Source organism: Lethenteron reissneri, chromosome 50 (genome assembly GCF_015708825.2).
Source record: "Lethenteron reissneri isolate LAM-NWPU_2019-01 chromosome 50, ASM1570882v1, whole genome shotgun sequence".
Lineage (NCBI taxonomy): Eukaryota > Metazoa > Chordata > Hyperoartia > Petromyzontiformes > Petromyzontidae > Lethenteron > Lethenteron reissneri.
In genome coordinates this window covers 8523815-8538209 of record NC_083828.1, presented here as the reverse complement: position 1 = coordinate 8538209, position 14395 = coordinate 8523815, and the positions used below count along the sequence as shown (strand labels likewise).

General features: G+C 56.7%; 1 protein-coding gene across 1 annotated transcript in view; it reads left to right on the top strand.

Annotated features, from left to right (window-relative positions):
• Positions 1-14395, top strand: part of LOC133355122 (A-kinase anchor protein 13-like) — a 141463-nt gene that overhangs the window by 60521 nt on the left and 66547 nt on the right. The window contains exon 4 of the mRNA XM_061572433.1: positions 1209-1257. Within this exon, the coding sequence (XP_061428417.1) occupies positions 1209-1257 (49 nt within the window). The remainder of the gene's footprint in view (positions 1-1208; positions 1258-14395) is intronic.

Below are 14395 nucleotides of genomic sequence, written 5' to 3'. Positions count from 1 at the left end.
GAGGGATTTCCAGAGAGCGCCAGAGAGCCCCTCTAGAGGTTATTTGGCCTACTCTTCCACGCTTGCCAGACTTTTGGAATTGCTGGGAGTCCCCTCGCTTTACCCCACCGCACGCGACCTGCCGACGGACTCACTGTGGTGGTGGTGAACCGATGTTTGCTGCTGGGTGGACAGAAGCAATTGGGGGGGGGGGGCATTTAAGAAACTTGTCCCATTGCTTCAACTGGAGCGATGAATGACAAAGCCGAGTGGGGCTGCAGGCCCCTCAGCTGTTGGCGAGCGGTGACGCCAGCGCGCGCACTCACCACGCATGGGCAGCACTGCCCCTGCGTGGCGGTGACGGCGGCCTGCAGCACTCACCACGCATGGGCAGCACTGCCCTTGCGTGGCGGTGACGGTGGCTTGCAGCACTCACCACGCATGGGCAGCACTGCCCCTGTGTGGCGGTGACGGCGGCCTGCAGCACTCACCACGCATGGGCAGCACTGCCCCTGCGTGGCGGTGACGGTGGCTTGCAGCACTCACCACGCATGGGCAGCACTGCCCCTGCGTGGCGGTGATGCCAGCGCGCACTCACCACGCATGGGCAGCACTGCCCCTGCGTGGCGGTGACGCCAGCGCGCGCACTCACCACGCAGGGGCAGCACTGCCCCTGTGTGGCGGTGACGGTGGCTTGCAGCACTCACCACGCATGGGCAGCACTGCCCCTGCGTGGCGGTGACGGCGGCCTGCAGTGGCAGAGGCGACGACCGTCCGCTCCGAGGCCGGGCTGCACGAGTGGAGAAGGGGGGGAGAGGGGGAGTGCTGGATGGTAGCGACTCGGGGGTGGGGTGGGGGATAGGGGAAGATGTCAGCGGGTGGATGAATGAGTGGGCGAGCGGGCGGGGGGGGTGAGCATGAGAGTTGGTTGGCTGGCATGTGACAAGGTGAGCCGGCAGGCGAACATGTGGACGCGTGGGTGTGACCGCGTGAGTGAGTGGATGGTTGGGCAAGTAGGAGAGGTGAGCGGGCGAGTAAGGAAGTGAGCGAGCGGTCGAGTGGGTGGGCAGGCGGGCGTTGGGCGAGCGAGCGAAGTGGGTTGATGACCAAACGCACGTAACCCTCACTCCCCCTCTTTACCGTCTATTTGCCTCGCCCCGATTGCTCGTACTGCTGTGTGTCTGTGTTGTCGAGCTGTCTGCTTACCTGTCCGTCTGCCCGTGGCACAGGTGTACACGGACGGCCGGACACGCCGCAGCGTCTCCTGCCCTGATCTCGGTGAGAGCTTCCCAGAGAATTCCGACTCCACTCCCGATCCGAGTGAGTAGCCCGCTGTGCGCGCTGCGTGCGTGCGTGCATATCGTGTGCGTGTGTGTTTACATTGTGTGTGTACATAGTGTGTGTGTGTACATATCGTGTGTGTGTGTTTACATCCTGTGTATGTGTACACACACCGTGTATGTGTGCACATTGTGTGTGTGTGTGTGTGGACACTGTGTGTGTGTACACCGTGTGTGTGTGTGCACACTGTGTGTGTGTACACTGTGTGTGTACACTGTGTGTGTACTGTGTGTGTGTGTGCACACTGTGTGTGTGTGTGCACACTGTGTGTGTGTGTGCACACTGTGTGTGTGTGTGCACACCGTGTGTGTGTGTGTGCACACTGTGTGTGTGTGTGTGCACACTGTGTGTGTGTGTGCACACTGTGTGTGTGTGTGTGCACACTGTGTGTGTGTGTGTGTGCACACTTTGTGTGTGTGTGCACACTGTGTGTGTGCACACTGTGTGTGTGCACACTGTGTGTGTGTGCACACTGTGTGTGTGTGTATGCACACTGTGTGTGTGTATGCACACTGTGTGTGTATACTGTGTGTGTGTGTGTATGCACACTGTGTGTGTGTATGCACACTGTGTGTGTATACTGTGTGTGTGTGTATACTGTGTGTGTGTGTGTGTATACTGTATGTGTGTGTGTGTGTACACTGTGTGTGTGTACACTGTGTGTGTACCCTGTGTGTGTGTACACTGTGTGTGTGTGTACACCGTGTGTGTGTGTATGCACACCGTGTGTGTGTACCGTGCATGAAGGGACACCACTTTCCGGGTCGCTGGTAGACTGGAGTTGACACTGGGAGTGGTAGCCACAGCTATAGTGGGACGTATACTGGACGTGGTGTGCCGGGCGTGGCCAGAGGAGGTGGCATGTGACTGAAACCAAGCCCCCACTCCTTGATTGAGCCCTGGCAAAAACGCTCAAGGCTACGCACAGATGGATTCAATAATCCGTTCGCTTCACTGCCACCTCCTGGCCACACTCGCAGCCTGGCGTGGTTTGGGAGTTCTGAGAATCTCCGCGTGGTCCACCGACCCTCGCCTCCAGAGCGCCGGATCGTAGCGTGCACCCCGGGTCGCCACGTGTCCTGGCTCGCCGGGGGTCGTCTCCGTGGTGACGGAGGAGGCCGTGGCGGCCGTGCCGGGGAAGGGAACGCTCTCCGTCAACACGGAGACGTTCGCACCTCCCATTAGCAGCACGGTTGGCTGTGTGCGGTGCGAAAGAGGTTCTGCATGCGTACACGCGCGAAAGTCCTGGCGTTCGTCAGCCGCGTAACAACAACAACAACTGCGATGCTCACCAAGACGACGCACTCCCACGTGGCTCTGCCTTCTCGCTCGGAGAGAGATTCTCCGTCTCGCTCCCCACGAGTCACCCCCCCCCCCCACCTCGCGTGCCCCCCATGGACACGCTCTCGTAACGCGATCACCGGAGGAACGGGAGTTTTGACGGCCGTTGGCGTGGACCCCCTCCCCCCCCCCGGTGACCCCTGGCTGAGTCTCAAGTGATCGCTCTGCGACATTTCATTGTTTCTGCCGGTGAACAAAAGACCCCAGCCCTGTAACGCCCTCACCTGACCTGCCCTATATAAATCCCTGAGGATGTTGCGAAGATGTGTGCATGTGTGTGTGTTGCGTGTATATTATTATGTTTTTGTGTGTTCATGGCAGTATGTGTGTGTGTGTGCGTGCGTGCTGCTGTTTGTGTGCATGTGTCTGTGTGGTCGACTCAGTGATTGCGCAATGATTTCCGCACTGCATTGCGAACCTGGCGGCCCGAGTTCGATTCCCGGCCTCCCCTTAGGTTGACTCAGCCTCAAATCAGTACCTGGTACGGTGCGGTAAACATCGTCACTAGGGAGACAAAGGCAGCAGGGGGTGGTGCTGGTTACCCACGTGTGCCGTGCCAGCCTTCATAGGTGCTACTCGCTAACAACACTTGCCCCAAAAGCCTGTTAAGGTTATACGGGGGATCTTTGTATAGCTACACACAGCTTGGTTGTGTCTTTACATGTGTTTGTGAGTGCGTATCCGCGTTCATGTTTGCACACCTGCGTTTTATATCTATGGGTGCAATGTGCGCGCGTGTGCACTGTGTGTGCATGCCCGTACGTATGTGGGCATCTATCCGTGTGTACGTGTGTAAGTGGGGAGCCGCGGCGTAGTGGTTAGCGCACTGCGCTACGAACCCGCTCACGGAAAACAATTCGGCCTTAAACGAGTACCCGAGGTGGATTGTAAATATAACTCGGGAGACAAAGGCGGCCGGGCATGATGCGCTCCACCCACCCGCTCTGTTGTGCCGTGTTGACCTTCGTAGGCGCTCGCGAACAGCACTTGCCCCAACAGTCTCTTATGGATTTACAAGTATGGGGGACCTTTGCTTTTGTGTGTGCCGGTGTGCGCTGTTTCGCGCGCACGTTTGTTTGTGTGTTCACACCTCTCGGCTCCCGCATTTGCACGGTGGTGGCGTGCGCTCGTGGTTGCACGCTCGTGGTTGCGTGCGCGTGGTTGTGCGCAAGTGGTTGTGTGCAAGTGGTTGTGTGCGCCGCGCATGTGGCCACAGCTGTGTGTGCGTGCGCGTGAGCGGGTTTGTTTGTTTACCCCTGTAGCGTGTAAACACCGTGTGCCGTTCATTACGACGGAGGGTGGTGGTTCCGCACCGAGCGGAGCCGGTGCGGTGGGTGTGGGAACCCTGCGGTTGGAGCTCGCGAGCTCTCTCCCATGGGGAGGGAACACGAGTGGGGCTTTTCTTTTGTCGTATTTCTTTCTTGAAGAGCGGTTTAAGCGAGGAGAGACGGCGGCAGGGTGGAAGGGGCAGAGGTCGCAATCAGGTACCCGATACCCGTACCCTACCCAATACGCTACCCAGCTACCCGTACCCGGCTGGGTACGGGTACCCGTTTGCGACCCTGGTGCGGCCGGGTACGGGTAGGCCGTGAGTCACTGGTGAGTCACCGTTTATCACTCATTTTGGGTAGGGTACGAGTACGGGTAGGGAACGGGTACCCGTACTCGGCCGGGTACGGGTACCCGTTCCCTACCCGTGCAACCCTGGTGCGGTTGGGTACGGGTAAGGAATCAAAACCCGTTTGCGACCTCTGGGAAGGGGTGGTGGTGGTGGTGATGAATCCCTTCCGCCAGCGGTGTTACAAGCGAGCGATTGCAGGGCTGCGCCTTTACTTATTTTATCCCCCCCCCCCACTTTCCCCTTGCCCCACGAGGAAGGATGATGTGGTTGGTCAACAATGCCGCACGATAGCCGAGTTGATTTGGCCCCTTGCGGGAGAGTTAAATGGATGAACGTGCCGGCCTCGCCTGGCTCGTTCGTGAATTGTTAACTCCGTATTGGCATTCTCTACCCCCCCCTCCCCCCCGAAACTTCAGGGGGGGTGAGGAGGAGGGGGAGGAGGGATGGGGGGGTGTGCAAGGAATGTGGAGATGGGGAGGTCGGATCCATAGTCACGTGCACACGCTGGCGAACTCGGGAGCATGAGCAGCAATACTCGGAGACCCGTAGAATGCCCCCCACCCACCTACTCGGCGTGAGAGACTCTGGGGGTGCAAGTGCTGTTCGCCAAGCACCTGTAAAGGCTGGTGCCTGTGAACGTATCACCAGTGCAGCGACATCCATTGTTGCGCGCGTACCTCCATTGCTCCCCCGTGTTCATAAGCAGCCGCCGCCCACCCACCCACTTACCAGAGCGGTGAAGTATGCACGGTGTGCGGAGGCCCTCGTTCAGCAGTGGGATGGATGCAAGGGTCGCTGTACAATTGTTAAGTTCGGCACGGCCGCAGGAAAGGGTGGCGTGCCAGGCCAACTTTTTGTCTCCCCAGGACCGATGTTTGTGCACCGCACCAGATACTCAATTAAGGCTGAGTCGACACAAGCACACAACAACAACTGCCGTTCGCCACTGAGTGGCAGTGACATCACCACTTGTGCCAGGCTAGGTGCACTTTGAGGCCGCGTGAAGTGAGGAAGGTGCGCTGACGGGAGGTCACTGAACACAGACCACCGAGGTGCCATGGGCTGACTTGTGCCAACATGCCAACGCACACGCACAGGCACACACACACACAAGCACATAGAGCCACAAATATTAATCTCCTCCTCCATCATCATCATCATCAGCGAGCGCCGGCGATGACGTACACGGGCGGGTCTTGAACCGAGACCCTAATGAAGAGAGACACCGCGCCGATGTAAAAGGTGACTCCCAAATTTTTATGAACCGCGCGGAGGTTGTGTCCATGGGCTGCCTTGCGTTTCGAAGATGAACAGACGTCTCAACTGGCGATCAAAACACTTTGCTGACCCCCGTTCTGTTTATGCGCCATCTAAGCCAGTTGGCCGACCAGACGCAAATAAATACAAACATAACGTCAATAGATTATGAGACACGTACACACGTAAACAAGCACAGACACGCACCCACACAACAACAACAACCGCCATTCGCCACTAAGTGGCGGTGACGTCACCACGACGCTTGTGCCAGGCCATGTGCACCTTGAGGCCACGTGAAGTGTCGAATGCCCAATGGCAGGAGGTCACGGGGCAGACCCAGGTGCCACGGGTCGACTGACCGAGATGACTGGCTGATGCACCACCTGTGCCCCCTACTGTACCAACTTGCTGTGCTTTATCCACCCGGCGCTACGCTCGTTGTTGTGACCGTCGCTCCTCCGCCCTCCGTTGTTGCGTGAGGGCGACTGCCTCCAACTGCCCAGTAGCGTCCTTCACGAGCCTCCTCCACTGAGGCCGATCTTGACACCGCTGGTACCAGTCATCGGCAAGTCCACTCAGCTCCACGTCCTCCTGTACCACATCACTCCATCTCTTCTCTAGCCCGTGCTGCGCCCGTTTAGCCCCCTCGATCTAGCTGAACAAAAGCTGTTTAGGCATACGGTGGCTGGGCATGCGGGCTACATGACCCAGCCAACACACCAACATACAAGGATCACGTGCCATGACACCCTTAGATTGCTTTCGTTGTTTGTGCGGTTAGCGAGCACCTATTAAGGTATGCACTGTAATGCGTGCTCCGTGTGTGCCAGGCCACCTTTGTCTCCTCAGCGCTGATGTTCACCCGACCGCACTGCATCATGGACTAATTGGAGGCCGTGTTTTCTTAAGGAGGGAGGCAGAGGCTAGATTTAGGTGCCCATTGTGACGATTGCAAAAACAAAGATACAGATCCCCCGTATAGCCTGTAACAGACTGTAGGGGCAAGTGCTGTTAGCGAGCACCTATGAAGGCCTGCACGGCACACGAGGGGTGGATGGCCAGCACCACGCCCGGTCGCCTTTGTCTCCCCAGTGGCGATGCGTACACACCGCACCTGGCACTCATTTGAAGCCGAGTCGACCTAGGGGAGGCCCAGGACCAGTTCAAATCATCGCAGCCAGTGTTAGTGGCCATGAGGGGGGAATCGAACCCAGGGTAGGCAGGTTCGCAGCGCAGCGCGCAGACCGCCGCACTACCGCTCCCCATTATTGCGTGTGCAAAAAAAAGACAAAGATCCCCGTACCTTTGGGGCAAGTGCTGTTAGCGAGCACCTATCTTTTTCGTACGGCTGCTGATGTGGATGCAGAGCAAACAACCACAGTCTCGCATTCAGGTGGTCAAGTCCAGATAAAGGCCGACGCGCACGCGCGCACGCGCACTCCCAGCACGCTCCCAACGCACCCGCTCCTGATGCGTCAGCTGAGTGCGTAGACCAGCAGCAGCTGGATCATTTTAAACGCGCGCTGCGGCCTGGGAGCGTGCCGTGTTTGTGGCGTGCGTGCACCGAAGCATGGGGACACAAACAGGAAACCCAGCAGCTCGTACCATCTCAGCACCCCCCCTCACTGCTCGCACGTACAGACAGGCTCACGGGCTCACTACAGACAGGCTCACTCGGAGTGCATTCGAACCTCGCATGCACGGCTCTCTCCCGCACTCTCGCTCGCTCACTCACTCCCAGCGATTAGCATGGAGATGAAAAAAAAATCTGGTTAATGATTTAGTTGGTAGAGTTAGAATGCAGGGAGTTGGGGGGTTGGTGTTCCCACACACCACCCCCCAAGGCTTTTGCCTGTCCAGAAAACAAGCAAACCACCCTCCCCTCTGCTTCACTTTGACTTCTCGGTGCCGTGCGCCAGCTGCCACCCCCCCCCCCCCATCACCAGCAGCAGAATCAACCTCTGCACACGGCGAGACGAGCGTGTCTACGGGCCAGGGCCATCGCCCGAAACGTCGTCTTGACCCCAGCGTTTCAGGGTAGCGTCGTTCGACTTGCGCGTCGAGGTTTTTAGTTTGCGACCTGACCGAACGCGCGGCCGTTTCGTTTCCGATAGAGCTCCGGTGTTGTTGTCTGGCCGGCCTCTCTCTCCGTGCTTTTTTCCTTTCCCCGGTTTTATTTATATTTTTTGTTCCGGACTCGTAATTATTTTTATTTTTACTTTTAGAAAGCTGCTGCTGCTGCGACGTCAGTCAAAAAAAAATCCGCTCGAAAAATCGACGCTCCGTTTAATTTATTTATCTCGTTGCGCACGCGCGTGTTTACTTGTGCGCTCCTAAATGTCGATGTTTCCGCTCGGAGGGCCGCCGCGGCGACCGTGAGCGAGTCCCTTTTCCAAAATAGCGGCCGTGCGTGCCGCCGCCGCGCGTGCGTCCATCCCCCTTTGTGTAAATTTGGCTCAGCAAACGCCCGGCGCTTGAGGCCGCCCCCAACCTCCCCAAGCACCCCGCCAACCCCGGCCGGCTCCGTAACCGTGCCCTTGGACACCATGCCGTCGCCGCGCTGCCCGGCGCTCGCAGCCCGCGTGGCCGGGGCAGCGCCCGTCGGAATTAACGACGGAGAGTAGCAAACGGTTCGGACTACTACCGCCCCAACAACAACGCACACCGCAGCCGCCATGGACTCGGACTCGGACTCGCCGTTCAACCACTCGTGGCCGTCTTTCCCCAAGCTCAAGCTGCGGAGGTGGTCGATCAAGAGAGGTGAACGGGGTATTGACGCGTGTGCGCGTACCTTCCCGCTTTGTCCTGCCGTGGCCGGAGCGGAGTGATCGGCGTGGCGACGGTCACGGGAGGGCAGGATGGGAGGGAGGCGACGGTGCTTCTCTCTCTCCGCTTCGTGGTTGCACGCTCGCCACTTTGCTCGCGCGGCTCGTCTTTATTTTACTTGTGCTGTGGGTCCAGGGCGGCCTCAGCTGAGAGTTAAGGTTGTGTGTGTGTGTGCACGTACGTAGTGGTTAGTTATGTAATTAGTTACGTGGTGGTTATGTCATGATTTGGTAGGTTAGTGGGGAGCTGTGGCGTGGTGGTTCGCACAATGTGCTACACACGGCTGTGAATCTTGTTAACATCGGTGTAAAGTGGAATCGGGACTGCTCCTGGGTCTCTCCTAGGTCGACCCGAGCCTTAAATGAGTCCCTGCTGCATTGTGTAAACATTAGCAATGAAGTCACGTTGAACTTCTTTCGCACCGTACATAGCCAACCGTACTAATCGGAGGTGATGAGCGCTCGCTAACAACGCTGGTGGCCCCAACAGTCTGACGCGGTGAGATCCTTGTCTCTGTCGCGGTACGCGCTGGTGTGTGCAGGATGTGTCTGGACACAAGCAGGCAAGCGTGACCGCGTGGCTGATGCATCGTGATGTTCCAGAAGGGCTCGTGACTGCGTGGACTGAAGTCTAGCCGTCATCTAAAAAATTGTCAAAATGTTGGTTCCTTTTTTTTAATGTTCCAACGGTTTTGCTGAAGAAAACCCAAATCGATCGGCACGTTTGGCCATGGCGTGACAACTTCAGAACCGGAAATTTTTAATCAGAATCTTTACTTGGACCGGAGGAATCTTATGAGCTATGAAGCTCTTTTTCACACATGTCCAGTAGGTTTCGCAGATGTCCTAAGGGACTTGATCAGCTCTGTCGCCGGGTGTTGGAGGGCTATGGCTACAAGTGGATGTCACACCGCTGGGTGGTGGAGGGCTTTGGTTAAAAGTTGACGTCACATCACTGGATGTTGGAGGGCCATGGTTAAAAGTTAACATTACTCTGGCGATCTTTGACCCAGAAGAAACGAATCATGAATCGCGGCTGGAGAGAGAGAGACTGCATTTGGCACAGAGCGAGTTCAGCCGATGCTTCTAGCCAAGAATATAAAACAAACTTTCTTACGTTTTTACAATCCGGGACCCCGAATGTTTACATTTGGTTTCTCTCGGAGCGCAGGAAGTGGCGGTCGGCGTGAATCTCCACACGTTGCTTTAAAGTCTCGTGCCAAAGAACTCCGATAAAAATACAAACGCGAGCTCCCCCGAATCGGTGAACCGAGTCATTTGCCCTTCGAGCAACGGTCGGCGAAAAAGCGGGGGCCAAGGGCCTCCTGGTTACTTGTGGCCGGAACGTTCGAAGTAGATATTGGAACTCGGGGAAACTTAAATGTTGGGCCGCCGTGTACGAACGCACGTACGTGTCTGTGTGTGTAGTGGAGTGGTTAACGCACTGCGCTACTAACCCAGCTCCCAAGTTTGATTCCCCCTCACGGCCAACACCAGTGACGATTCATCTGAACTGGACCTGGCCTTCCCCTAGGTCGACTCAGGCTCAAATGAGTACCTGGCAAACGTAGGGTGTCCGTGCTTGGTTCTGGCCACGCCATTGGATTGAGCGCCGTGACGGCCTTAATAGGTTCTCTCTAACAGCGCTGTGTGAGTGTCTGCTCGTATCTGCCTGTGTGTGCGTGTCTGTTTCTCTCTGTGTCTGTGTTCTTCCTGTGTAAGTGGGTGTGTCGTGTTTATCTCTCACGAGCCGTCCGGCCCGTGTGTGTATGCGCATCCTGTGCTGTCCACCCATCCCCAAACGGCTTTCACCAACCCGGTCTTTTTTTTTCTCGCACGCGATTAATTCCCTTCATTTGCTTATTTTCGCGTCGCCGCTTTACACAAAGCGCTGGCGGCACGCCCGCCAGGGGCGAGCTTCGGGGGGGTGGGGGGGGGCACGTGGACTGTGCGTGCTGCCGGCCCGGTGCCACGGTGCGCGCCCCCCGCGCCTTGTAGGGGGCTGTGGCGCCGTGGCGCCCCGGGAGAGCCGCGCTGTCGGTCTCTCGTTCGTGTGCCGCCCATTGCGAGCCCAGCTTTTGTGACGGCACGTCCGTGACAGCGGTGACAACGACGACGACGCTCGCGATCGCACGATGCGCCAATCCATCTCGCTGCTGCTGCTGCTGCTGCACACGAGCCGGTTTCATTGCTCCATCTCCGTGATGGACGGATCCCTTGTGTACGGACACCACGCATATTTACACTGTTAATTAGTATCTCCTTAATTTAGGCAGAACATTCTTTATTTGAGTTCCAAGACTCCCTTTCGTTTGGCAGTCAGCTCGGGAGCCTGGAGAAAACAGGCCGACAAGGAGGAAATCCTTGACCGATCGGTCTGCAGTCCGTATACATAAAAACCACGCAGCCATGCAAACGGCTAATTGCAAAACATTGTTGTGTTGCCATAACAAAAACTAAAAACAGGTGGAGAAATACATTCAATGTAATAATTATGTTGAACAAACATGGCGTGCTGGCGAGACCCAGAAGGTCGAAACCGATCCAGAGTTTGCTTGGTGAGATAGAAACGCTGGGGGATATGATTGGTCTGGAAATCTTGGAGGCCCATGGACGAACAGGATTCAGTGCCGCATTGTGAATGATGGTTATGTACGGCCGCTTGTATTGCGATCGAAACGTCGTGATATATATATATTTTTTCATTTTATTATTTTTCTACCTACGTGGCTTTACCGAAAGAACCAAAGAGTATGGATTCCTGCAGTCACGAAAGCTTCAAAATCAAAATATATACGTGTTCTTTACCCATAATGCCCCACAACGATGCATAATGAGATTGCGTGTGATGCTATTAAACGAGAAAGAAGTTAATCTTTAATCGGGGCAGAGTAGAGTACAAAAGTCATGGGTAGACCAAGCTTGGCTGCTGCATTCATTAATTATTTTTAAAGGAGCGATTTTCTCATGTGTCTTAAAGCGCGCTGTCGCTCTGATCACACCGCAGTGGTTGAATGCTCGAATTCTCACAGCAGATACAGGGCTGGGGGGGGGTCACGGTGGGGGGGGGGGGGGGGAGTTGGGGGGCGGGTGTGGGGGGCCGTGCTAGGGAATTGAAGCGAAGGTCGTGAATGTTTTTAAGAAAAATTTAATCGCCTGCCATTGTGGTTCCCAAATTCCTGCTGCTCAGTCGGCTTTGTTTATTCCTTTTATTTTCGCCGGTTGTTAAATTTTACCGGCCTCTTAACTTTCGCCTCATCCTCCTTGAGGCTTGGCCCACCAGCAAACGCGGGGGTCACGGTCTCTCCGCTGCTGGAGGATGGCCTCCTCACGCCGTCGCGGTCTCGCGACGCGTAGCGATCCTCCGCTCCCGCGAGCTCCATCTCCGTGATGCACGTCCGTCCTCTTGGGCGGCTCGTTCGCTCCTTTGGCCTTGCGGTCTCGACCACCGGAACGCCGTCCCGTCTAGTCGTGACGTTGTCCTGCCCAGGCCCACGTGGGGCTTTCTGCTCTGCTTGTTGTTCCTCTGTGCCATCTCTCGGGAAATGCGCGTCCCCGTGTACTCCGTGTACTCCTGAGCATACGGTGTGAGCAGAATGTGAGCAAACGATTATTATTATTCTCCAGTCCATCGGCCACTTGGTGGTGCAGACCATTGCTATTCAGCAGCATTTCCTTAAGCCAGACAATCCAATTTCGACCTTCTGGGTCTCGGGGGTTTTGTGAAGTGAATGTCGCTGGTTCGCCGGATGCTCTCCACCTTAAAGGGGCACTGCGCACCGCACGGAGCAGTATCGGAACACACACACACCCATAATGCTTTGCTGTGGAGCATTATGGGTAACAGCAAATATATTTATGAATAACTTTTTTCGTATTCCGTGTCCCACCCCTCCCTCCCTTGTCCCCCCCACCTCGTCCCCCACCCCACGCAAATTGGATTTACGACTGGGGGGGGGGGGGGGCGGGACACACAAGTGGTCTCTGTCCTCGTGCTCCGTGGCGTTGCCTTCTTTGTGCAGGGCGGACGGTCCGGGGCAGGGTCACGCTCGACGCTCTGGGAGGCCCGGTGTAAATTTATTTCTTTTTATTTATTTTCTTCCGACGTTTCTGTGTGCCGTCGTGCCTGTGGCTGTATTTGGTTTTGACTTGAAGCTTAATGCGACGTCGCTTAACGGCCTTTCTCATTCCTCCTCTTCTTGTGTCGCCCCCCCCGCCCCTTCTCGCGCTCACCCCCTCGCTCTCCGCCCTCTTTCCCTCCTCCTTAACTTCGGAAACAATTTTAAGTGCGCGTGCGTCCCCTAAGGAATCGTTTATTCTTGTCGTGATCGTAGTGGTCTATCCACTGCTGAATGAAGGCCTCCCCCACCCCCCCCCCTCCCCACATCGTCTCCATCTTGCACGGCCACAGTCTCGCCTCGCTCCCCGCCGCGCACGTGAAGCCGAACTCATGGGCTCTGTCTCTGCGGGACGACGTCCTCCCAGGGACATCCACCGCCCCCCCCCTCTCTCTGGCCGTGTGGTCTCCCCGAGCCCCCCCACCCCTCCCCTTTCACTTTCCTTTACAGTCAACGTCTTCCCTCCCTTAGGTCGCGATCCGCCAACCCGTGCCCCCCAAACACTCTGAGCCACCGCACCCGGTTCCGCTGCTGTGGCCGCCCACCGTCGCAGCTTTCGCCAGACGATGGCACGCCACTGTGGAGGCGCTGATGACAATGGCCACGGCACGCTGCAGCGAGTGGCCCCGGCGGTTCGCTCGCTGCGCTCCGGAGGTCGCCGCTTTGGCACGGCAGTCGAAATGACGGCACAAGGTTCCTTACATCACCCCCCCCCTTCTCCGCCGCTGCCGCCGCCTACCGCAATCTTGCAAGACGTCTCCCCAGTGGGGAAGAGAGTAGACACTCTAGAGAGTGGAGAGTATTCACTCTAGAGAGTAGAGAGTGTACACTCTAGGGGGTTATTCTCTATGGGGTTCTACTCTCTCTAGAAAGGAGAGATACTCGCTCTAGACTTCCCTCGAGAGGAGACCCTTCTGCCAGCAGCGGCCTGAGCGAGCACTTGCAGGGCTGCACCTTCACCTCGCGTCCACTCCTTTCTCGCGATTCGACGTGGCGGTCAGATGGCGAGTTCCTGAGTCAAGAAAGGCGCACGCTGTGCGAGTTGCCACGTACAGCTGAGCGACTTAATCCCGTGGTCACCCGTGACTCCCCCCCCCGCCGCCGGGGTTGTGGATTCATATTGGCCTGCAAAGCCGAATCTTGATGAGCGCCGGCTCGCGTTAGATTGTGCGGTTGTAGCGGTTATCGCACTGCACTACGAACCCGGCGGCCCTTTGTTCGATTCCCGCTCGCGGCCACCACGGTTTCCTTCCGATTTATAACCTGGGGCCTGGGGAACGGCGAGTGTGAGTGTGTGTGAGCGTGCGTGGGAGTGCGTTGTGTGTGTAAGGCGAGCGGTGGCGTAGCGGTTAGCGTGCAGCGCTACAAACCCGGCGGCCCGAATTCAATTCCCGCTCACGGCCAACACGGGTGAGGATTATCTGAACCGGTGCTGGGCCTCTCCTAGGTCCACTCAGCCTCAAATGAGTACCTGGTCCGGTGTGTAAACATCGGCACTGGGGAGACAGAGGCGGCCGGACGTGGTGTTGGCCACAATCCACTCCTGTGCTGTGCCGGCCTTCATAGGTGCTCGCTCACAACACTTGCCCCAACAGTCTGTTAAGGCTATACGGGGGATCTTTACTTTGTTATTTTTTTTACGTTCGATTTGTATTGTCGGTGCACCTCCAACGTACATCTTATCTTGCCTCAAGCGGAATTCATGTCGCGTCTTAACCAAGGCGATTAACGAAGAATTAACAACGGGTGCAAAGTATAAATGTGCATGGTGGAGGTGAGGTGAATGAAATATGTGAGACGAAGCAATGGGGGGGGTGGGGGGCGTGATTTCGGTGAAAGCGAAATCAATGACACTCAATGATGACGAGCGGAATGGAATGAATGGGGGACGAGTGATGGCCAGGTGCATG